Source organism: Coffea arabica, chromosome 9c (genome assembly GCF_036785885.1).
Source record: "Coffea arabica cultivar ET-39 chromosome 9c, Coffea Arabica ET-39 HiFi, whole genome shotgun sequence".
Classification (NCBI taxonomy): domain Eukaryota; kingdom Viridiplantae; phylum Streptophyta; class Magnoliopsida; order Gentianales; family Rubiaceae; genus Coffea; species Coffea arabica.
The window spans coordinates 35,265,303-35,291,888 of NC_092326.1; the positions used below are offsets into that span (position 1 = coordinate 35,265,303).

At 33.1% G+C, this 26,586-nt stretch overlaps 2 protein-coding genes across 2 annotated transcripts; both read right to left on the reverse strand.

Annotated features, from left to right (window-relative positions):
- Window positions 1-2,959: 2,959 nt before the first annotated feature.
- LOC113708205 (NAC domain-containing protein 66-like) lies at window positions 2,960-3,580 on the reverse strand. Its single transcript, XM_027230669.1, has one exon. It carries the CDS (start codon window positions 3,578-3,580, stop codon window positions 2,960-2,962), a length of 621 nt encoding a protein of 206 aa, XP_027086470.1.
- A 20,066-nt stretch (window positions 3,581-23,646) lies between these two features.
- On the reverse strand, window positions 23,647-25,468 carry LOC113708081 (tetrahydroberberine oxidase-like). The gene has a single exon (XM_027230544.2). The coding sequence runs from the start codon at window positions 25,459-25,461 to the stop codon at window positions 23,854-23,856; it is 1,608 nt and encodes a 535-aa protein (XP_027086345.1). The 5' UTR covers window positions 25,462-25,468; the 3' UTR covers window positions 23,647-23,853.
- Between the last annotated feature and the right edge of the window lie 1,118 nt (window positions 25,469-26,586).

Sequence of the window (26,586 nt, forward strand, 5' to 3'; positions counted from 1 at the left end):
CAACCAAGAGAAGACATGCAATGAGTTCAGAATATTTTTTTAATCCCTTCTCTCGATATTGCTGCTGCAGGAGCATGTTAGAGACATAAAAAGTAGAAAATATTTTTTCTAACATATCTTCATTGGTGACTTTTTCACTACCTAATGATAATTAAGAAGTAATTCTGAATATGGTTGAATTATATTCATTGACAGATTTAAAATCTTGTAGCTATAAGTGAAGCTAATTATATTGGGCTTTTGAAAGAACGACCAACTTCAGGTGATCGAATTTTTCTTTCAAATCTTTCCAAAGAACAAGAGGATCTTTAACAGTAAGATACTCTATTTTTAATCCTTCATCTAAATGACGATGAAGGAAAATCGTAGCCTTGGCACGGTCTTGGTTTGAGGATTCATTTTTTCAACAATAGTATTACCAAAACTCATGACTTCAAGATGAATTTTAACATCCAATACCCATGAAAAATAATTTTTTTCAGAAATATCAAGAGGTACGAATTCTTATTTTGTAAGGTTAGCCATAAGAAATTGAAATAGATTTATAAGTTAGAAATTTACCTCAATATGTAGTCAAAAGTTATTCGGGAAAATACCCAATTGTTGATTCGATATTGGTAGAATCTCGACAGAGCCTTGTGATTCACTTTTGCTCAGAAATAGAGTCTTGTGCTGATAACGTGTTATAAAACTAATAAAATAACAAGATGTGGGGTAAAATAAAATAGAGAGAAGCCGATAAAAGTAGAGAACTATTCTTTCTTCTATTCAAAATCATCAAGAAGGTTACCGAGAGATGTTCAATCACCTCTCATCTCTATTCTCTATTTATAGAGAACACTTGAATAAAATGAAAATATTAACCTCTAAATATAAGAGATGTTACAAAATTGATTGTATAGGAAAACCAAACCTTCATCTATACCAACTCTTTTATCTTTTAGAGAATTCAATAGACATAAGGAAGCTTAATAAACATAGGAAAGTTTGATGGACATTCACTCCCATTTAATTGTTTCATAACAGAAAAGATTATAATTTCAAATCTTCTGTCCTCAAATTAGTCTCTATCCCCTCTGTCTCTTCTTTGTACAGCTGCTACGTGTCTTTAACTTTTTGATAACCCAAATTCAAATAAATCGATAATAATCAGTTGACAAATTTTCTCAAACTTGGGTAAACTTTTTTAGTAAACTTTTGGGGAAGAAGCTAATTATTATTAGTTTGTTTGAGTTTGAGTTATCAAAAAGTTAGAGACATATGGCAGTTGTACAAAGATGAACAGAGGGGATAGAGACTAATTTAGGAATAGAAGATTCGAAAGCCATTATATAGGAATAAAAATGAAGTGGCAAAAACTTTGACATGCATTTAAGGGTGAAAATGTATACATGATCAGTGTACATAAAATTAATCAAAATACTTATAAGAAGATGGACAAACAATCTTTAAAAACTTTTGTTATAAACAAATTGTGGAACCATTAAAATTTGGTTATATTTCATGAAATCATGGGTAATTTACACCTCTAAGATCAATTAGAACCCTAAAAACTATTTAATGTATTCATGAATCAACATATCATATCAGGAGGCACATTATTTGTTCTGAAGCATATATACATAACAATACTTGTTTTTTGGGGTAAGTATACATACTAATACTTGCACCTCTAACGTACACCAAGTGCAGTTCCAAAATAATACTAGATTTGTAAGAAAATCAACCTAAAGCATCAATTAAAGTACATGGAAAATCTAAATTTCGGAATCACAAGACAAATCACCATAGGCACTACTAATTGAGTTGTTTGTTAATAGGCGCATTTGTCAGTTCTTGATTATGCATTCTTAATTTGGTCCGCAAAAAACACAAATGAGATCAATATTCTTACCCCAAAAAACAAAAAAAAAAAAGTTCTGCTTTCAAGCATATATGAATGCAGGTATCTAAACACACATGCAAAAATTGAAGTTTAAATACCAAAGCAGAAGCAGCATCGAAGCGACTTTTCGCCTTAAAACGCCCAGCATAGTAGATTTTGATCTCCTAAAGCTATTTTAGACAAAATATAAAGTAACCAAATTCATAAATTTCAATCTTAAGAATACAAATTCAGAAAAAAAAATCAAAATTATGAACAAGCCAAAGCAGCAAGCAGAATAAATAAACAAACAAGCAAAATGATTGCGATCTGCGGAGGAAATTTAGAAAAAAAAAGGCATTCTCATTTAAATTCCAAAGCATGAATATGACAAGAAAAGCTTAGACAAGTGAGTGTAGATAGAAATAACTTCATTAATATGTAAAAGATAAAAATATGCTACATCCAATGTTCAAGAATGAAACCACAAAAAGAACAAAGTAGTCACCAAATATCAACTTTGCCTCTTGAAGTTCGCAATCTTAGTGCTAATCAACTACATGGGACGGCTACTTGCAGCCATTCATCTGGTGGTAATGGCAATCTTCCAAATATGTCTTTGTTCCCTCCTTCAACGGATTGCAAAATATCCTCCCAAGTGATTGAATCTGACAAGTTGTCCTCCGCTACTTGACCTTCTTGACTTGTGGTAATCATCTGGCCATCACAATCAACTGATGATGATGGTTGTTCAGAGACTTGCACTTCAAAGGGCTGTTTCGAATTTTCAAGATTTTCGCATATATGTTCTGAATTTTTCCATACCAACAATGGTCGGATTGAACCAATGTTTTTTAGTATAGGATGAAGCTTCTTCTTGGACGACTGATCCCAAATAATCACCATTCCAATATGTCATTGACTGTACACCCTCATCCAGCAATAGACCTGTATATGTTTGTACCAGTCTTGTATCTCCATCATAGTCACAATTGACCAAATTAGGCAGTTCCATATGTCCGATTGCCTGGGTTGTTATTAGCGAACTCTTGGCCTCATCCATTGGATTCCTAGGATTGTTACACGACCTCTTACTCACTTGTGAACTTTCTTGCCCAAGACAACTTCACAGCGTACACGATTTCCAACCTCTTTTTCTTTCGCAATCTTTCCTTTCTTTCTAGATTCTTTGACTTTGGTATACTTAGAATCATCCTTTATTGTTCTGCAAGGAACATAATCAGTATTATGACTGTTGTTTAACCCATTCAATGACGCACCATCGACCAAATACTCATGCATTATCCAGCCAACTTTCACCCGTTTTGAACCTGAATTCAAAACATAACTTAGCATCCTCCTCGAACCAATTTTCTCGCCAGTAATCATATCCTCAACTAGGTATGACTTTGTTTCTTCGTCCCACATCCCCAAACTAGTCGTTCTTGCAGTTTTCTTGGAACTCAATTTCTTCAACTTGGTAAAGACACAGACCATTCTTTTTGTACTAGCCCCTTTTCCACTGTCATCATAGAATTGCCAACAAACATCATCATCCCCCAAAACATCCCAGGGTTCTGCACTTTCACCGTAAAGTATGTTTTCCTTGACATGGTCCGTTTCATCAAGCTGGTTTGCAACCTTCAGCCAAAGTAGGAAGATCAGTTCTTCCTCACTAGGTCTAAAATGAAACCCTATAGGAATGTTATCAGCCATTTATCTATCACTAAAGAATAGATGATTTATATTGTAGATGCTGATGCTGATGATGTATAGTATATATAGTTACAGATTTTCCTAGGAGCAAAATCCACCAAGAAAATGGATTAGGAAAGTTTCCAAAGCATGCTAGCCAATGACATTGACTGTCAGGACTTAAAATAAAATTCCTATATTTTATATTGAACCCTAATTTAATTTAAATTACACATTGAACCCTCTTTTTATCTTCCAGGCACTCTAGCCCCCATGACCCAACCACCTATGAGATTCCAATGAACTAACAATCAACCACCCGATTCTGGTAGATGAAATCAAACATTTTAAGCTTAAAAAATATTAAAAAACAGAAAAATATTCAAATTTCACCATAACTTTTTCAAACTCTAGTTCAAGCTAGGCGATTAAGAACCTTCTCACATAAAAAATCCAACAAAATTATTCAAAATTCATGAATCTGTAACTATCCAATCACAAATTGGGTTAGATCGAATAAAAAAATCGTACCAAAGGTAGCCATTGGTTCAATATTGCTGAACTAAAGAAACACTTTCTATTGGCATGTCTTGATCACTTTCCATTGCTATTTCTTGATCAAATTTTGGAGAGGCTAGTTGGTTATGAGTTTTATTACTTTTTTGATGTATCCTCAGATTATAACTAGGTAGTTATAACTTCCTAGAATCAACAGAAAGCTACATCCACTCGTCCCATGGCACATTTGTCCTTGGAAGGATACTTTTCAAATCGTGCAATGCTCCTACCATATTTCAACATTGTATGATGGTCATTTTTCTGATTATATTGAGAAAATCCTATACTACTAAACACCACCACCCATCCCAAAAATAAGAAAATAAAGGAAAATAGATAACGTAAAAGCAGAAATCAAGTTGCCTCCCGATAAGGGCTAAATTTAATATCTTCATCGAGACCGGGAAAATAATCTTACTTCATTTATTGCATGTGCGTAAAATAATTCGTAATTCTTCTTATCAATATTTCACTTTCGAACCACCAAAGAAATAAATTGGCAATGATTGAAGGAAGGCCTAGTCCCTAAATCCTGCTCCGTAACATGTTCCTTACTATGAAAATTGTCAATAACATGAATACACAAATAAGACTCATCATAAAAAGAGCATTTTAAGGGTTTAAAAACATTAAATTCTCATTTTTCCTTACTAAACCTTAAAATTAACTTTCCTTTCAACAAATCTATGTTAGCCCCTCCTATAGCTAAGAAAGTTCTACCAAGGATAATAGGCATAGTAGTGTCTTGCTCCATATCAAGAATAAGAAAATTGGTAGAAAAGTAAAATTTACAACTTTAGCCAACATATCTTCTACAATACCAATGAGCTATCACGCTGAACAATCCGCAAGTTGTAGAATCATCTTTGTAGGTGCAAGTTTAGCAAATTTTAATTTCTTGCAAAATGATAAGGGCATTAAATTAACGCTAAAGCTCTGATCAGATAAACATTTATCAATAAAATATCTTCAAAATAACAAGGCAGGGTGAAACTCACTGAATCTCTCATCTTGATAGAAAGAAGAATATATAGAATTGCACTATACTCCTCAGTAAGGGATATCCTTGTGAAGTCCTCTAATTTCTTCTTGTTCGAGATTATTTCCTTTAAGAACTTTGCGTATGATGGCATATTTGCAAGAACTTAAAAAAAAAGGCATATTCACTTGGAACTTTTTATGCATCTCTAAAAAATTTTGATAATGACACTCGTTTGCTTTTTTCTTGAGCTTTTGAGGGTGTAGAATGGGTGGCTCATAACCTTTAACCGCAAGCAAATTGACGGGATGGTCTTCTATATGAACTTCTTTGCCCAACTCTTGCATTTTACTCCTAGTTCTTTCACCTTCATGAACAATCTCTATTGCATATTTCTTCTTCCATGCGTCATTAGATTTAACTGCAAATGAGATCATCCAATACTTTCCTGAGCGAAAGGTCGCTACTACGGTAGTCTTTTTGGAATTCACTTTTGTTTTGTTAGGCAATCTTCCCCATTCTCTCACTGTTATTGCTTTTGCTAATTGACCGACCTACCTCTCAACATTCTGGATTGATGTTTTTTGGGATTGGATAAGATAGTCTGTTTGATCAATCACTTGATCCAGTTTTTGCATGTATTGCAGCATCATTTCTTCGAAATTAGACTTTTTCTCTTAAATAGGCTGGGGAGAGTGTTGAGAGGTCTAGTACTAATTTTGGAACTCAGGTGGTTCCGTAGGTCTGATCCCTTGATTTCTCCATGAAAAATTAGCATAATTTCTCAACCTTTTATTGTACGTGTTAAAAAAAAAGATCATTCCTTGACTGCAATTTTTGCCTACCATATGCTTTAGCAAAATTCATATCTTTCACTATGGTAGGATATTCTCCATTGTAGTAGGCAACAGTACTATGCCCGTATATGTGATAATATGAGCATGATTCTTGAGATTGAGTTTCCCAATTTAAAAGTAGCAGTATCTGATGACTCAATTTAGCAACCTATGAACCCGAATCTATTGATGTACCCACTTCATGAACTCCTACTCTTTCACTCCGAATTACTTTTTACTGAGAGTTACTGAATAGCAACTCATAAAGACCTACCAAGTCCTTTAGGGTTTTGTCTCCAATATAACCTCCAGTTGCAATATTCACCATATTTTAGGTTGTTAATGACAACCCATCACATAAGAATTGCACTTGCAATACCAAAGAATATTGATGTAGGGGACACTAAGTGAGTGGTAGCTTGAATTGTTTCCATGCTTCATGAATCAGCTCTCCTTTCATCCGAGCAATAGTATAGATATTGTTTCTCAAATTGATGGCCTTTTGAAGTGAGTAATACTTCGTCATGAAAATGTTGTAGATATCTTCCCATATTCTCAATGATCTTTTAGGCAGAGTAATCATAATTTTGTACGATCCTTATGATAGTATATGAAGCATCTCATCTGTAGGTCATCCTCTGAAACTCCATTCAAAGGAAACATTTAGACCACCGAATAAAATTCACAGATGAAAGAGAATAGTTCCTCATTCGCTAACCTATGAAAAGAGGACAACATGGTGAAGTGAACATTCTTGAGCTCATATTTCCTTGCTCAATCACTCAAGTGAATACTACGAGGAGAAGCTATGATCACGGTGTAAGACTTGCCTCTTTTTAAGGCAATTATTGTGACGCCCCCACTTCTCCCTAAGGCGAACCAAAGGGTATCCGCGGGACGCCTGCCCATCTCTCGCCAGGGCTCAAGCAATTTCCGTCCAAGCTTAATACAATACTAAACGTTACGATTAAATATCATAAATACAATCAGTGCGTAAGCATTCAAGCTTATCAATATTCAACATCTGCCCAATCATTACATCGGAATCTCGAAATACATCAATATTCAAAATATATATATATATCAATCACAAGTCTAGCCCCAAAGTGCAACGGAAACCCTAAAAACAAGAGTATGCCAAGAGGGGTTTCTCCAACATTCCTCCAAGTCCAATCCTGTTAAGGAAAACAAATCTACAGGGTGAGCAAAACGCTCGTGAGGCCAAGAACACACATGCAAGCACATTGTTCAAATAGCAATCCCAAATATTGCATAAAACCGTGATGTTTCAATAATCAACCATTCGAACAGGAAAAGTAATCAGAAACAATTCAAGGATATAGTAGCTCTCAGGAGCTAAGTTCCACTCGCTCTGCCGATGTCATTCGTATACCTTCCCGCGTTGACCCTCCTGTCAACCGGGTCGGTATTTCCATTTCCGTAGATCACCACTTACTTCTCTCCGTCCACCGTACACCCCAAGGGCCCACAAGTCTATTATAAGGCGATACTCTACGAGTATGCCAAGCAAGACCTCTTATTAGGTCGAGCTTATATATCTCATGGCTCGCCTAGGTTCCCGACCAAGCCCATTGTCGGCTCGAGTCCAAGGTCGGCCTATGAGTTTGGGCGTCCCCTATTCATTTGAAAGTCGAGGAGGTTCACTCCAACGACATATGTAATCATAACATAACATTGCATTTCATTCATTCATTCAATACGTTTCATTCATTCAATACATTTCAATCATTCATTTGAAATTAGAACGAGTGCGATAAAGTACGCACCCGCCCTTATTTTTTTAAAATTCCCAACAATTACCACAATTAAGCAAGTATCAAGAATACACACACTTGACACTCACCGAGCAATTCAATAGGGTTATTCTTTGGAGATTCAAGTGTCCACAGTGAGATCCTCTTGAAGGTCTCCTTGTGCGCCTGGCAATTAATAGCGGATAATCACACAAATAACCCACTTATCAAGGAAGATTGTACTCTAGTACAATCTAAAAATTATTTCACAAAAGGAACCTCAATTACACGCAAATCGATGTTCAACTAGCCTTTTATTATGTACAATATTATTTGAGTTTTTATCACGAAAAGCGAGGGGAAAACGTTTGAATAATACTAAGAGAATTAAGAATTTTGGAAAAACTCCTTTGCCTTGAAAATTGAGAAATTTCAGTTTTATCCTAAATCTTTGAAAAATCGTAACTCGCTCGGCATAAGTCAAGAATTGGAAAACTTTATACTGTTGGAAACCTCTTAGAAAGTACTATAAGTTCCTAGAAGACACTTTTCCATGAATCAAAGTGAAAAGTGTTCAAAAATGAGCTTGAAGATGCAGGATTGGTTTACAAGGCAGAATTAAGTTGGATTTCGGCCAACTTTGAAAATTCGGCACGATTCACACGTTGCAAACCAGCCTCTGAAATTTGTCACTCAATTAGAGTTGCAAGCGAGGTTTATAACGAAACAAGCGGATCAAGAATCAGAGTTTCGAGTACCGAGATACGGTAGCTCAAAGTTGGGGAAATTCAAGACTAGAGAAGAATTTCCAGATTTGAACCTCTAACTTTAATAATTTAATTGGGTATCGAAACGAACTTGGATTGGTACCAAAATTGGCAGTATTTTACTCCCATATGAAAGGTACCGCTCTATAAAATTTCAGGGAAAAATACCTTCGGTAAGATAGTTAATTAGTCAACCAAAGTTCAGGAAAATTATAAGGCAATCTGCCTTGAGACTTTCATTACCCATTTCAAAACGTTTAATCAAGCAAACTATCCAATCATGGTTTATTTGTGAAATAAAGGCCTAAGAAACATCCATAATGCCTTTGGTAAGTGTTTAGTATCAAGAACATCAATTAACAAGTTCACTCCAAGATCTTGTTCCAAACCAGTCCAACATTAGGGTTTTTCCAAAACAGAGCAGTCCACTTGTTTCAGTCACAACTCAGTCAATTTAACTCGGAATGAGGTATGGTTTATGGCGTTGGAAAATAAATTCATAGGACTAAAATATCACAGAAGAAATCGTTTCCAAATTCGGCACCCATCTGGTTCAAAATCGGGCATCAAGTTGCTGCCTGAACACTTCATTCCAGATGAACAGAGCAACAGGACAGAGAACTTAAAACATTTGGTTCGGCTTGCTCACAAAGAATCAGAAGGTGTATTATATACCAAATTAAAGCCAGGAATGTCTAGTTTCAAACGCCACCAACGGCACATGATTTCGACATCCGAGGACAGAGTTATAGCCAAAATACTACCACTGGTCAGAATCATACGCGAACAGTTTTCCAGATTTGCTAGTTTCTCAAGAAAATTCATTTGCTCAATCAAACCTCAATATTTTCCAATGAAATTTTTCACACATCTAATACATCCTATAAACATCCAATTCAAGCTATTAGACCATTAAAAATTGGCCTCGAAATGGCCGAACATGGCAGGGGCAAAATCGAAAGTTTTTGCTTCTTACACCCAATGAAGTTTCTACTAATTACCCACCACTAATGCATCATTTTAACCACTAAACCAACAATATAACCACCATCAATCATCAAATCAGCAACAACAACCCAAGTGTGGGAATTCAAAGAGCCCACAATCACATTTTTACACCATACACAAGCTAACCAAATGCATGCATGAACTTAACAAGGTAAGATAGCTTCCAAATTTCAAGTTTCCAAGAGTGGATCATCACTTACTTTGGGTTGATGTTCAGCAGAATTTTCGGCCCTCTATTACCCCAGAAAAACCATGATTTCCAGCCCTTGTTTGCAGCTCAAAATGCTCCTCAAGTATCAAGCTAAGTGTGGTGCAAGTTTGGTTGAATTTGGAGATGATTTGGGGTGGTTTTGAGTGAAATTTGTGAGCAGAAATTTTGAAGCAAATGAGTTAGAGAGAGAAGAGAGCTGGTCGGCAATGAGGAGAGAGAAGATGGAGAGAAATCTGATTTCCTTTAGCTTCCAAGAGAAGGTGAAATAAGTGGTGGAAATTCACCCAAAAGTCAACTCTCATTAGGGGCCGTTTGGTGCGATTACGGCTCGATTTTCTCGCGCGTTTGGTTCACTAGTGCACTAAACCTCCAATGCATTAATATTCATGTAAGTAGTATTTACTCTTAATTGTCCCGAAATAAGGGTCTAAGGTCCCTCAAATGAAGTCGCGCGTGTGAAAATGCGTACCGTCAAATTTAACGTTATAACGCGAAACTTCCGAGAAATTCTTATAACGATTGCACTACTAACTATCACTTGAGTATTTATTCATAAGATTACCTATTTTAGGACCATTGTATAAGTCTCCAATATTCCAAGCTTATTGTGCTACTACGCAGATAAAATCTCCAAGTACTATTCACTATTTTTACTAAACGTACTCCAGGAAATTAATTCTTGAAACAAGTCACTTTAAAAATATAACGAAACTATATTTCCACGTAATTAGGTTCAATAGGTCTAGAAAATAATACTCGGAATAAATGAACAAGTAAATAATTAAATAAACTCAAATTAGGGTTTTAATAGGAGTTTTACGAGTCCTCACATGAGTCGAGTATTAACTCTTCAAATCTCCAATAAATTTGTATCCATGCGTCTTTTGGAAAACTATCCACGCGTGAGTAGTATATGCTCACTTAGAACTTATTCACCTTTAATTCTCGATTAACTTTTCTTAATTTGCTATTGTCCGTTCTTAATTTCCCCAGGATAATCATACTCTCGAATACAATATCACCTTGAAACACTCGTGTTCATTATTTCTCACTCAAACAATCCTCCGAAAATTGAAGTTGTTAACGGGACGTTTTAAAAGCATAATGAAGACATTATTCCATACGAATGGATTTAAAATGGTCGTAATAAATTATTTGGGAAAACAGGTGGATTAATACTTAATTAAACCATTAATATTCGATAAAAATAAGAAATTTTTCGGGTCCTCACAATTATGACCCACGTGATTGATTCTAAAGTGATTGATATCATAATTAATTGATTGACATTTTCTCAATAATTAATTAGTATCTCCCATTAGATATTGATTGGTGATTGATATTCTGATTAATTGATTGACATTTTGTCATTAATTAATTAGTATCTCTCATTTGTTAATGACTGATTGATATCTTTCTTAATTGATATCTTATTCAATGAATTAATTAATCAAATCAATCAATTGATTGATTGATTCTAAAGTGATTGATATCATAATTAATTGATTGACATTTTGTCAATAATTAATTAGCATCTCCTATTAGATAATGATTGGTGATTGATATTTTGATTAATTGATTGACATTTTCTCAATAATTAATTAGTATCTCTCATTTGTTAATGATTGATTGATATCTTTGTTAATTGATATCTTTGTTAATTGATATCTTATTCAATGAATTAATCAATCAAATCAATCAATTAGTTAGAAAATGTTATTTTTAGTTATGAATTTTGGCAAGATTTCCTTGATGGAAGGAAACCCTAGGGATTTTTGTATTTGCTAGTAAAGGTCCCTAGCCTAGCCTATAAATAGTCTGTGGTATTCCATCAATTGTACACTTTTGGGTTAGACATACATTAGAAGATTTTTATTCGAAATTCTCCTTCTACTTTTCCTACTTCTACATATTTTATTTTGTTATAATAGATAAGAAGGGTCAACGACACAATAAGAGATCAACTTGTGCTTGACAACAGTGGTTAGAGGTAGGTGTATTTAGATTTTCATTGCATAGTACATTCATATATACATAGTTAGTTTTAACATGTGGTATCAAAGCCTACCTCTAACCATGTTGTTTAGCTTATAATTTCATGGTTTATTGGCAATCAAATAAAAGTTTTAGAGATTCGTATCAAGTTTGAACGAATAGAATTTAATTTGCCACAGGGATCTATGGTCCATTTTCTTAATAATTGAGATTTATTGACTAATCCTATGTATATGTATCATTCGTATGATATCTTATTTGGTTATGCAGTTCATTTAGATTTCATCCAATAATCTGGTATGACTGCAAGTAATTTGAATGTTTCTTGGACTTGCATATTTGTGATTGTAAGGGTTATATGTATTGATTGTTGTTATCAATACCATATAACAATTCGAGAAACGTATAAAGAGTTGTTATATTCAACAATCAAAAGATTAATATCATATTAATCTATGCAAGATAATTGGTTGACTTTATATGAACGGATCTGCAGGTTTATTGAATTTTTGCTACCTTATTTTGAGATAAATATCTAAAGGCATGATTTCAATATGAGTTTGCCTCCACGTTCCTATTGTTATTTGGAATTATGTAGTATTTTGTGCACTACACTTTTGTTCATTTATCTCATATATACTAATGTCAACATTTGTATGGTTGATTACATTTAAATTTTAGAGAATTTCCTTTATAAAGTGTGTCTTGCATCTCAACTATTTGATGCATGAAGAATTTTAATCACATAAAGGATGGTGGTTAAAAAATGAATATAAAAAATGGAAATTATGAAATTCTTTTGTCAAAATACAGATTTTTTTGACTATTTTGATATCCTTATAAAGTCTAGTACACTTTATGTTTGAGAGTAGCCATAGTATCTCAAACATTGGTGTACTACAATTTTGATCACATATAGTTTAGTGATTAAAATCAAGGATTTCTAATCAACAAGTTGACTACTTATTTTCTATGAATTTTCATTAGAAGTTTTCTTGCATCGTATATTTGGGAGTAGCCACAGTATCTCAAATATACGGTGTAAATAACTTTAATCACATATGATTAAGTGATTATAAAAGGAAAGCAAAATTCAATAAAATTCAGTCAACATAAAGTTTTTTGACTATTGACAAATAACAAGATGCCATGCTAAAAATTTCACTTTTACATTATATATTTGGGAGTAGCCATAGCATCCCAAATATTTGATGAGAAAAGTTTTTCAATACGTACAGTTTGGTGATTGAAATTATGAATTTTTAGCCAGCATATTGACTAGTTGACAATTTTTCTTATAATGCTGTAAACTTAGGAGTAGCCACAGCATCTTAAGTATATTGGTGTTTGGAGAAAATTTTTATTGCTTTTTCACGTATTGCTGAGTGATTAAAGAAATATTTTTTAAAAAAATGGCATCTATATCAAGTTGCAATTAATTCATTGAGATAGTTATCCGGCCCCACAAGGAGATAATTATTTTGGTGAGATTAATTGACATAAGATGGTAAATTAGAGGGTCAATTAAGAGATATTTCTATGATCACAGGTATGAATTATTTTTTTAATTCATTGTTCTAGATTACTAGTCTTATGATTGGGAACAATTTAATAGTTTGCTCATTTTGTTTCATATTCATATAAAATAGGGTTCAAACCCTAATTATTTATAGTTAAATCTTGCATGAATGCCATAAAGAAATTGTTGTAAGTTTTAACTAGCACCATTAGAAGCTTTCTTTTGTGACAATTAAATATTGAAGTGTATTTTAGCTCATTTCTATGAGTTGAGAATTTTGCTACATCATCAATTAAAGTCCCATCAAATTGAGATTGAGTCATTTCTATAGCATTTCATTCTTGATTCTTTCATGCATAATTTCTTAACCATTCAAACCTTTATAATACACATAAAGATATATAGTTAATTACTTGTTTTAATCAAGTGTATTAAGAAAGGATAAAGAGGTTAAGAAATAAGAGAAACTTAACCTTCATGAAAGAAGAAATGGAAAGAAAGGTAATTTTGTTCTCATTAAGTCAAACAGCAATAAAGACCAACGTTGTTTGTAAGAGAATGATATTCAATACTTTACCTTGAGAGAAAGTAACTCAAAAGAAAATCTCAATTGTTGAGTGTTATAAATTGTGATATATTTGGTAAATTGGCTAAAACTGTCAATTTACGTTGTCAGTATAATAAGTTTCTGATTATATGAAAAGTGAACAAAAGTTTCTTTATAGAAACTAAAAAATGTTCACATAAAGATAAGTGATGTATTATTGCTCATTTCAGGAAAAAATTTTTTCGAAAACATTATTTTCTTATTACTTTAGAATTTCTATTTTCAAATTAATTATTATTGGGTATGATTATAAACCTCATTATCTAGTAGTAGATTTTGAAAATAGTGAAGTTATTTCTAAAGTTTTCAGTACCATCTTTTGAATTGAGCAATATACTGCACTTGATCACAATAATTATTTTGGCAGCAAGTATGTTTATCACTGGGGAAACTCCTTAAATTTTGGCATAAGAGATTGAGATATATCTCTATAAGGAAATAAAGAGTTGATAAATCATAAATCTTTAAAGATTTTAGATTTATTGACTATAAAATTTCAGGTAAACTGCATAAATAAAGTAGACTATCCAACCATTATAGATACCATAAGAGTTTCATTATAACACTAAAATTTTGTGAACTATTTTCTATCCTTTTTGATTGGTGAGAGATATTTATCTCATTATTAGGTAACCATTTAACAAATATAAAGTTCCTTTCTTATTTAATAAAGGATCAATATTTGATACCTTTGTAACTGTTCAAACGAAAAACGAAGTTTGAAATTTGAGGGATAGAAAATAAAATGAAGGCACACAAAATTAGGGGACTATCCTATATGTGTTCATTTTATAATTATGAAGTATTGCTAATGAGTAAAAGCAATTCTTGATTAGTTACATCCAAATGATGTACTTTAAGGAAATAATGAGATAGTTGTGGATATAGCATTTGGACAATCTTTATATCTTGTAAGTAATGCCTTGAAATTGAAGTATATACTTAAACAATTTCCTCCAATATTGTTAAACACTACTTTGATTATGGTATGGATGGAAATCGAGTTTAAAATATTATGTTCATTTTTGTGAGGGTAATCAACCTACACATAAAAAAGCTGTACAAAGGAAACAAGGCTATCTTACTTCAAGAAATTTAGATTCCTTTACACTTCAAGAATTATTAGAACTGGAGATTTAATCTTCTTAAGAACATGAAGTAAGTGGGAGTGTTTTGACTCTCGAATAGAGTTTTGAAATGGTAAGGATTCATATTTGACTCATTTGCACATGAAAAATTGATAGCTTTTCTCAAAATAATTATTTAATTATTTTAGATAAGCAATCAATTGAAAAACTCCTTGTCAAATAAGCACATAAAGATAAATTCACTTTGAAACTACTGATTGAGTTATCTTTGAGAGAGTGGAAGGCAAATGTTCTCTATAGAGAATTGAAGTTCTCTAGTTACTATATTGTATACCTACAAGAGTTTAAGGATGAATTGGGTAATGTTTTCATAAGGTACAAATGGAGAAATCTCCATATTCAGGAATAATGTCACAAATTACCACAAAATCTCTACCAAATTTTGACAGATTTTGTTTAGTGTAATTATAACACTAGAACTCACTATTAGAGTTACATTACATAAATATGAAAACAACTGTCCTTAACGTGACTCTTGATAATTAGGTGTACATATGTGTCACCATAATACATTTGTAGAGAATGCAATTTAAATTGTTCTTCCCAATAGTATATTAATTTATTCTTCATTTGATTTTAGAAGAATTTTTTCTAGTAAATTAATATATATTAAGGTTAGTAGGAGTAATACAATGAAAGTTTTTCTCAATCATGATATTTGTGAAACCCTTCTATAATTGATATTCACTAAGTCGAATGTAAGAAATAGTTAATCTATCTTAAGGCCTTCATGGAAGAGTTCTTTGATTACTTTTAAGTAATAATAGTGAACAATTGCATAATGTTCACATCATACATTGGAATGAATATAAATTCACCAAGGAGGTTATGAAGTTGTACCACAGTTATCTGCTGTTTGGCATAAAGTTTGTCGATATTGTATTGTGGCCATTATAGATATTTGATTTGACTATACCCTTTCATTATGTATACATGAAAGAGTGGGAGTCAAAATAGGCAAGGCAACATAAAGTATTCAATAGTTATTTGAAAAGCAAAAAGTTAGCTATTGAGTATACAATAAGGAGCTATTATTGTTGATCAAACAACTAAAGATTGCCGGCTGAATTGTTAATTATCAAATAACTCATATGGAACTTAGTAGTTCATTTAGTATTTTGCTATTATTCTCAAACTATTGTTATTGCCTAGACACTTGAGATATTTATATTTACATGATTTTGTACACATTGTTGTTCATGTATAAAGTAAGAATCATGTGATCCATAAAGTTGGACCCTGAATAACTTATATGAAGTTATTCATAAAGTTCTTTTAAAGTACTTGACTAGGAAGTATAATACATTGTAGTACATGGAAGGAAGTGTTTGCATGAGAGCATAACCGACATGATTCGTGTATTATTATTTTCTAATTAAGTAACTGTTACATAACTGCTAAATTTGGTGAGTGACAAACAAGGTTTATGGCCATTTTTTAAGTAGTTAGTCACTCATAAGTTATTTGACTATTTCACATGGGTCAAGTGGGAGAATGTAAGACTTGCCTCTTTTTGAGTCAATTATGATCCACATGATTGATTCTAAAGTGATTGATATCATAATTAATTGATTGATATTTTGTTAATAATTAATTAGCATCTCCCATCAGATAATGATTGGTGATTGATATTTTGATTAATTGATTGATATTTTGTCAATAATTAATTAGTGTCTCTCATTTGTTAATGATTGATTGATATCTTTGTTAATTGATATCTTATTCAATGAATTAATCAATGAAATCAATCAATTAGTCAAAAATTGTTATTTTCAGTTATGAATTTTGGCAAGATTTTCTTGATGGAAGGAAACCCTAAGGATTTTTGTATTTGCTAGTAAGGGTCCCTAGCCTAACCTATAAATAGTTTGTGGTATTCTATCAATTGTACACTTTTGGGTTAGACATAGGTTAGAAGATCCTTATTCTAAATTCTCCTTCTACTTTTCCTTCTTCTACATATTTTGTTTTGTTAGAATAGACAAGAAGGAATCAAAGACACAAGAAGAGATCAATTTGTGCTTGACAATAATGGTTATAGATAAGTGTATTTAGATTTCCACTGTGTAGTACATTCACATGTACATAGTTAGTTTAACACACGGGACATATGATGTCTCTAAAATGAAGTCCAACAGGTGGAGAAGATGGCAGATTCTAATATTGTTGTTAGCATCAATGGATTGGTCACTGCCATTTTATCTTCTTTTGAACTATCTGATCAAGTGTAGAGCAATATAAATTCCAGGTAAGGATTGCTACAAAGATTGTTTTCACAACTGTGCTTGCCTTTTCAACTTCGTTGCAGTTTTCTCAATCTCAGAATCAAATTCCAATTTGCCTTTTTGAGATTAGGTCATAAACCAAGAACCTAAAAAAATAAATAAAAACAAAAGCAAAAAATTGAAAATATAATACTAAAAAATAACTAAAGTAGAAAAATTCATTGCCATCCTCGATAATGGCACTAAAAACTTGATCCACGTATTCTACAAGTGTATAGAGTCAATCATGATAATAAATTCACCTAGAGAATTTTAGAGGTTGGACCTACAAGGATGAATTACTTTTCTCTACTTTAATTATTATCGAAAATAATAAAGCTCAAATTCAAAGGGTTTTAATCTCTAATTAATAAATAAAGTAAATAATCAAGTGAGATAAAATAAAGTTGAGAAAATAATTGACAAGAGATTAGGGTTTTAGAATATGATCCGGAGTTTGAATTAATAATCCAATTATTTCTTAACATGCGAAGAACGCATCACACAAAAAATATTTTAAATTATCTCTCAATACATCTAAATTATATCCAATTAAATCTCACATCTCTCTCGAGATCACTAGTATTTAATTGAACCATTTAAAATCTTAGGTAATTTTAATTACGTCATACAAATCCTAAACTACTTTCATTTTTAGGTTAAAATATGTTTATTTATCTAGTGCTTGGTGGTATATCCCTTCTTAGTTCATACAAATCCTAAGAGCATGTGTACCGTGACCAAACATAAACATGTAATTAAAACAAGATAGATAAATCAAGGCAGATGTCAAGAATTTAACTAGGATAAATAAGCAATATTCTTTCACATAATCCTATCACTAGAAACAAATTAGTTTAACATGTCCATTAATAAATCCAAGAATTCAAGCAAAAAACACAATATATGAGAATAAATAAAAAATAAAAATAACTTCTCAATCTTTGATGCATTAGTCTCCATGTTGAAAACAAGTTATGTAACATGAACTAGAGCTATCCTAGTATTTTTCTCTCACTAAAAAGTCCTAAACACCTCTATTTATAACTTCCTAAAGTTGTCGCCCAAATATGGGTAAGATTGGGTCTTGAAGAATTATCAAAAGTCGAGTTCTAGTAGGAGTTCACTAATGATTGGTGCAATGACCGCTGAAATGTCCGGTGAGGGACATAGTAATAAACAATAACATGAAATTCCAGAGAAGACTGGCCCAAGATCCGGGCCTAGACTTTGTTCAAAACAATCTTCCACAATTCCAGACAAAGTCGGGCAACTTATCTTTCCTCTTTTAACTTTTCTTTTTCTTTTTTTTTTTTTCTATAACACAACTTCCTTCAATTTGCTACTTTTATTGGTATATTTGAATACGATTTTTTATTGTCTTTAACTCATTACTTTTTCAGTTTTAACATTACTCTCTTTAAAACATTTTGAGCGATGGAATACATTGATCATGAGTAATAAATTATTTATTTCTAGTTAGACGATTTTTTTATTAAATCAGACAGAAAAAATGGTACAAACAGTCGCAAAATTATTCAAAGTTCCTTGTTTTGATCAGTAAATTTTTTCTTCTGCTAAAATGGTGATTATAGGCACCATTTGAAATTAGTTGCATCTCGGAGACTTTACGGGTGCAAATGGCCAAAAACTGATCTCATCTGTTTGACATACATTTCCGGAGTTCAACAAGTCAACCAAATTATATGTGATCAAGTAGAGGGTGAAGGTTCAAGAAATCCACATGGATAATAAGTAACATTCTTAGGACCAAAATGAAAGAGTGGATTGTTGCTATGGAACATGTCAAGATCTTGGCAAAAATTTAATAAGGTTAAATTCTGATTTGGCCGTTCAAAGTAAACTAAAGTGTTGATTCAATCCCTAAAATTGAACAAGTCTCAATTAAGTCCTCTGAACTGAAAATTTTGTTTTAGATGAGCTATTTCATCAATTCATATTTGTTCAATTATGTTTGACCAAAATCTTAAGTCGTAAAGTAAAACCATTCCGATTCTAAGGACTTTAGAGAAATTAACATGTCAGCTAAATGAAGTAAAAAGGGTAAATTATTGTTCCTCTAATCTAGAGAACTTTCTAACACTATGTTAAATCTTTCAAATTTGATTAGAAGAAAATTTTTTATTCTTTTTAGCTCATTTGTAATGGAGGTTAATTGCTTTAAAGTTCCTAAAAAATTTGTATGAGTTTTTTCTACAACTCCTGTTTGGTCAAACTTTAAAAACCACACCTAAATTGATAAAAGGCATCATTTGAATGAGATCTCTAGTTTGGGGACTTAATTTGAAATTACTTTCAAGGAATAATTTCAGAAACCTTTCATAAAGTTTCTAAAAATTTGCTGCCATCCCCTGAGGTTTGCAAAAACCCCTGACCTTCCCTACTAGAATTGTGGTCCCAATTACTTACATCATATGGGGAGAAATAGCTCATATACCCTGAGATATTATATCTTGTTAGAAACTAATATGTGACAATTAAGTAATTAAGGTACTAATTAATTGTTAGTAACTAATTAACGGAAATAGCTATTAGGAATTTCTCTAATAATGAACAATAGTTTGTATTACAAAATGGTGCCAATTGATAAACCAAATATTTATTCACTCTCATAAATTGATATATCAAACAATAATTTATCTGGATTATTTTTTTACTGTAAAAAATCTTCGCAGTTGCAATATTTGAATTTCATGATTCCTCCCTTAGCTTGATGAGACCATAGTTTCCTCACCTATACTTCACCTTCAACTTGATAAATCCACACAAAATCACTATTTTCCTGCCTCAAAGTTTGCTGCTTTAAGTGAAAATGAGATCCATTCTAATGCATATTGTTGCCTTTATATGCAAAATGGCAAAGACTTGAAAAAATAGCGGTTGTAATCCAATGCACTAGCTATTGGTCCAACTTTGTAGAGAAAGTCAGTTGCTACTTATCTTCTGGTTCTTTACTATTTGCACTTGATTTCCCTTATTTTTATTAATATGTTTTCGGTCTTTTATTAATACAACTTATACACATACATAAAGGGAATTTTTGGAATACAAATTTTATCTCTCTCCTTAAAGTAATTTTTTATTTGGACTGATTTTGTTATCAAAACTTTTACCTCAGGTGAAGTTAATATAATTTTTCAAAGCAATGCATTCCATCGACACTTTGTCTATCTTGGGGTGGTTCAGGCTATGCATTCCACTCATAGCATAAATTTCTCTAGGTAAATTTGATATCTGAAGAGAAAGACAATAAAAGAGGAATCGAGGTTTTAAGTCTAGTGATCTAAATTGATGTGATTTGCATGTTCCTTGTGTCTTGTGTCATGCCTGTTGGCAAGTATTCGGAAAAGGAACACCATAAGATGCTACTAGTATAATTGGACATTTAGAATTGGTACATAAATGTTCCTTCTTACATTTGTAAAAATGTATACCAACGCAACATGTATTCATAAGCTTATAAACTATTCAATATCTAACCCGGAAAAGGAAACAACAACATCCTATGAAGTCATAAAGTGTCACGCTCCGAGCCCGCACGCGCCCGTCACGTGACATCCGTCATATTCCCAATCCCACTCAAGAATACAAGGCTACATTAACTAGACTACTTTTAAAAGTACTAAAACAATATAATTAAATGATCGGTACACGTCTCATATAACAGGTAGTCTACGAATACTCAAGACGTTCGTACATTTATTCTCTAATTGAAACAACGGAAACAAAAGTAATTGAAGCTAACAACTAGAAGCAGCTAGTTTGCCAACTTCCATTCATCTAAAACTAATAAAAGTCATCCTCAGAGTCTTCTACATAAATCAATTCATACTCTTCAGAATCTGCAAAAATGGTAAAAAATGGGTTGAACAACAAGTCGCTCCGTAGGTAATATCTACCCCTCTGTTGGACCATGTACTCGTAACTTTATAAATACATATATATATATATATATATATATAAGGACAACTCAAATCGTTTGCATATCATTCACATCCATAATCTTGAAAGTAACGTCATTTATAAAACAATCAGTAGTAACGAGTGGCAAGCAATTTAAAAGCATCTTATTGATAAATGAACATGGAAAATCATAAAGCCGTAAATCGTTTTCGTCTCAATTCACAAGTCTCTTCATATCCATTCATAAATCAATTCATATCAGTTCATAAGTCTCATTTTAGATCAGTTCATAAATCATTCTTTCCGATCAGCTCATAAATCATTCTTTCAGATCAGCTCATAACAAGTACATGCAATGACCGGCTACTGAGTACTCAGTCTAGAGATTAAACCCCTTTTAGGTGAGCGACTAATAGATTTCATGAATACCGATTGGTCTCATTTCATACATGGATCAATCGGCCGGACTTTATACCAGGCTACTATGACCTTGTCAATCGGCCGTATAACCGTACTTTATACCAGACTACCATGACTTTGTCAATCGGCCGGACTCTATACCAGGCTATCATGGCCTTGCCAATCGGCTGGACTTTATACCAGGCTACTATGGCGATTAGACGGGACTATAGTCCCTACCGTCTATTCCCTAACTGTTTTGAGCTTTACTTGTCAAAAATTCATTCCACGCGTCACATATATAAATCTTTGATTTCATAAAAGATTCACCTCAATTGGTATATAATAACATATCAAAACGTTTCAAATAAGTCACATGGTCCATTTTTGTATAGTAAAAATATAATTTTCATAAATATCCAAGTAAAGCATTTAGTCAAATATATTTCGAGTCAACACAACAACATAAGATTGAAAACAAGAATTTTATTTTTGCACCTTTGAAATCTCAAAAGGGTAAGTACCACCTACCTTGTTTGGCTGCTCGAATAGAACTACTTTAGGTCCCTGTGCCGTACCTATCAAATGCATGAGTTCCCTAATTAGTCGTTACTTCCTAGAGATGCATAAATACACAAACTCTGAGTACGTCGAAGATTCGTGTCTAGACCATTATATGGACCCTAATAGCATCTTTCTAAAGTAGACGATTTCTATTTTTGAAAAGTTTCTATTTTTAGAAAGTTTCTTAATTTGGAAATTCTCCCTTTGTAAAGTTTCCTAATTAAAAGAAAATAATTACTCATAATCATATTTATTATCTTGACTACTATCTTATTATGCTTATTTATAACTTATGATTATCCATTATTATTATTATTATATTTTAACCGTTTCGTTTAATTATTTAGAACTTATCTCACTTTGTTTACATTAACCTAATAGAGCTAGACAAAGATGTTTTAGATTTCCCTCTAAGCCTCTTGGACGTAATTGATTAAGTGTAAAGTTTACATGACTAACCCTTCAATTCTCACAATTGCCTTAAATTGGGTCTTGAATTTTTAATATCCATGATAAACTATAAAAATGGACTAGTTATATTTAAAATTTATTTATTAAATCTTTACTAATTTTATACTATATTTTGGTCCACTCCTGAATTGCCCCCCTTTTTTTTCTTTTTTTTTTCCTCGGGTAGGACCCATGGTTGGCCATCTTTGACCATGGTCGCCAGCCTTTCTGGCGACCCCCTTGTTCTTCGTTGGTTGGCCGAAAAGGCCAACCATTGCCTTTGCTTTTTGTCGCCAGCAAGTGTCCTTTTTTTTTTTTTTTCGTTTTTCGTTTGGGTCTTATTGGCCAACCTTGCAGTTCCTTTCTCTGCCTGTAGTGAGGGCGGCTCTCTCTTTTCCCCCTTATTTTTTTTCCTTCTTTTGTTGCGTTGCTTCCACAACGCCTAGCAACAACAGGGCAACGGCAGCCGCCGCTGCTCTTCCCTCCTCTTCCTTTTTTTTTTTTTAACAGATTGGGTAATCTATTTATCCCAAAATTGTAATCTATCCCCCTATTCCTACTAATCCAAACATGAATCCTCCTAATCTCTTATAGAAACGCAAATATCAATATGTATATAACAATAATATATATCCATAAAATCTTTAGGATAATTAATGCAACTACTAGAACTAAAATAGAAGTTTTTTGTGAACTTGAGACTTACAGGGTTAGGTGCCTAGTTGCCTAACTGATTGACAGTGACGCCTTCTTCTCTTCATCTACTCTCTGATGTCTCTCGTTCTAAGGGAAGATAGACAATGAAAGGGAGGAATAATATATTTTTTTCATAAGTGTGCCAAACCCTAATAACCACCCACTAGTAAATGGGTTAGATAAGAGTTTTAACTGTCATGAACTTTTATCCTATCTTATCTCATTTTTATCCCTCAATTAATCCTTTAACCTATCTTACAATTATTTTTACTTTTACTCATAGTAAATATCCATTTAGTTAATTGGCCGAACTAAAATTGAGCCAAAAATCGTGGGTTTTACATAAAGAATTTCAAATTGCTTCCGACCCATAACAGCACTATGAATTTAAATCTAATCAGAGCCAAGAAAGATAATTTCCTCTGTGCGTTCACAAGGAAAATTGAAAATAGAGCAACGGCAAAAGATTTGCTGTGTAGTACCGATCATTAATATTCTAAAGCAACATTTTTGTTTAGTTCGCATTGTACCATGAACAATTTTTTTTTTTTTTAAAAAAAGATAGAATAGGAAAATAACCATAAATTTTTTGGTCCTTCAATCTACCTACCACCATTATGACAACGGAGGAATGCTTTGCTCATTTCTGAAGAAATTACTTGGATCCACTTTAGTCTTCACATGCACCAATCTGTCAAAATTTTGGTTGAAATATTTAGTCCCCCAAATGCTAGCTTGTTTATAGCTTGTATTGCCTTTGATTTTATTTACTCCCAAGTCAAGATCCCTATAATTCAAATATGCAGCTCTTGGAAACTTTGATACGTAGGCAGCCATATAGCTATAAATTCTTCTTGTCCAATTCACATGTCTCTTGGATTCTGCATTGCCTTTTTCGTCCCATCCCGCTACATAATGTATCATGAAAATGTTCCCTCTCCTATGAGGGAAGGGTGTGGCAGATTCTGAGATTTCACTCATCATTCCTCCATAAGGACTAAACTGTAGCTGGAAATGTGCCTCCATGTCTTCTTCTTCTTCTGCAAAGAGCCTTTTCCATAATCCTTCAAGACCTTTTACTGAAATTGGTTTCTTTACATAGTCTGACTTTCCTTTGAAATATGACTTGGACGAATTCCTATCCAGAAGGACCTCAACCGAAGCAGCTCCAGGAATGTTGGCAAAGTAGACTGTGGACTCGACCCAGCTCATTTCAATGCAATCTTCTTTTGCTAATCCCAGTTCTGGGAAGCTTTTTTGCATCAAGGAAAGGAGCTGATCAACTCCACCGAGGAACAAAGAAGTAAATGAAACTACTATGGATTTCTTTCCGGTTTGGGGAGAATTGGAACTCGTTATGAAGAGCCTAATTAGTAAATTTTCATCAATCTTGTCTGCAATGTGCTGCCACTGATGTACTAGCTGAGTTGCATTTTGATCCGACGTCTTGGTTAGATTAAAAACTGTTACCTTTTGAGGAACAGAAACAAGACTTACTTTCCATGCAATGATGATCCCAAAACTTGCTCCACCACCTCCTCTGATTGCCCAAAATAGATCCTCACCCATAGACCTTCTATCCAAAATTTGACCGTTCACGTCAATAATTTTGGCATCAATAATATGATCAACTGACAACCCAAATTTACGTGACAACATGCTATAGCCTCCTCCGCTGAAGTGTCCTCCAACGCCTACTGTGGGACAAGCACCAGCAACGAATGCGAGTTCCCTACTTGTCTCTCCGATTTTGTAGTAAAGTTGGCCAAGAGTTGCCCCTGCTTCAACCCATGCCGTACGATTTTCCCTGTCAACTGATATCGAGCTGATGTTTCTAAGATCAACAATGACAAAAGGGCTCGTTGAAGCATAGGAAAGACCCTCATAATCATGTCCACCACTCCGGACTCTGATTTGAATTTCATGTTTCCTGGCACAGCGTATTGCCGCCTGGATCTGGGATGAATGAAGTGGTGTAAGGATGAGAGTTGGCTTGAATAGAGAGGTTGATGCGGGACGTAAGTTTTGCTCCGTGGATTGCAATATGGATGAATATGATGTGTTTCTTGGGGTATAAGCAATGGTAGATACGGAGTTTGAGTTTTGAGATTGTAGGCATTTAAGATAATCATCATGAATTCTTGATGCGTCAGCCTGTAGGATGGCTAATGCAAGTATGAGAAATGAGAGATGAGAAAACAATGAACTGCCGGAAGTCACCATTTTTCTTTGTATTGAATTCTTTGATAAAACTGAATTGGGCTAGAGTGCTATTTATAGAATTTTCTTAAGGAGGCTTTGGTTCTTACGGTATTAAATTTTCCATAACACGTTTTCTATCTCGTTTATTTAGTATTTTATCGGTTGTTGTTGTTGTTGTTATTGTCCTTATACAAGGCATGGGAGACAATGGAACAATCAAAACAAGTGCCCGATATTTTCAATTCGTAAGCCGACAAAGGAAGCTGGTTCCAGTAGCCAGATGCAATGCACTGACTGAATGATTTCTTTGCATTAATATATTATCACCGCGTTTGGATCGAGAGATTTTACGAAAAATTTAAAATCATTTCCAATTCTTCTAATTGTTTAGAATTTTTTTAGGAGATATTTAAACTTGTAAATCACCAATTATTCTAGTATTTAAAAAATATTCAGATAACTGATAAATTACAAACCTAAATGTTTTTTAAACAATCTAAACAATTAAAGCAATTAGATTATGTTTATAAATTCAATGCTGAATAGCATGGCATAGCAGTCAATTCCTCGTAACTTCATGTACTTTTAGTTTGGTTGATTACTTAAATGTAGAAGCTAGTGAATCTTGTTTAGTTTTGAAATTAAAGATTAAGCTCTGGTAATGAATTCCCCAGGTCAAGAATTTCACAGGAAGAGAACAAGCAAAAATTCCAGATGTAATTTCTTAGAAGTGGGCATGCCTGGAAGATTAGATGACCCACAAGGGGAAAAATATTAAACAAAGAAAAGTCCATCTCATATCCTTTCTTAGAGATCAAGCTGACATGTCCTTTTCTCGAATACATATTTTTCCTTTGCTTGCGGCCGCAAAATACCATTTCCCAATACACGAGCTTGAAAATAGTACCATAACAGAGAAGTCGATATCAACTTTTTCACTTCAATCTCTAAGAAATTCAGCCAATAGATTACGTTACTGGGAAACATGTGTGAAATAGGCTGTTATATTTTATTCATCTTATCATAAATATGTACAAGGTTCAACGAGCGAATGAATAGTGACAGGGTAGGCCAGTTATTTGGTAATTGTAAGCAAGTGTGGTAGCCCTTTTATCTGGTTTGGATAAAAAAGAAACGGAAGGAAAC

Coding starts and splice junctions, on each gene's coding strand:
- LOC113708205 (XM_027230669.1), bottom strand. CDS start 3,580: ATGGCTGATAACATTCCTATAGGGTTTCATTTTAGACCTAGTGAGGAA.
- LOC113708081 (XM_027230544.2), bottom strand. CDS start 25,461: ATGGTGACTTCCGGCAGTTCATTGTTTTCTCATCTCTCATTTCTCATA.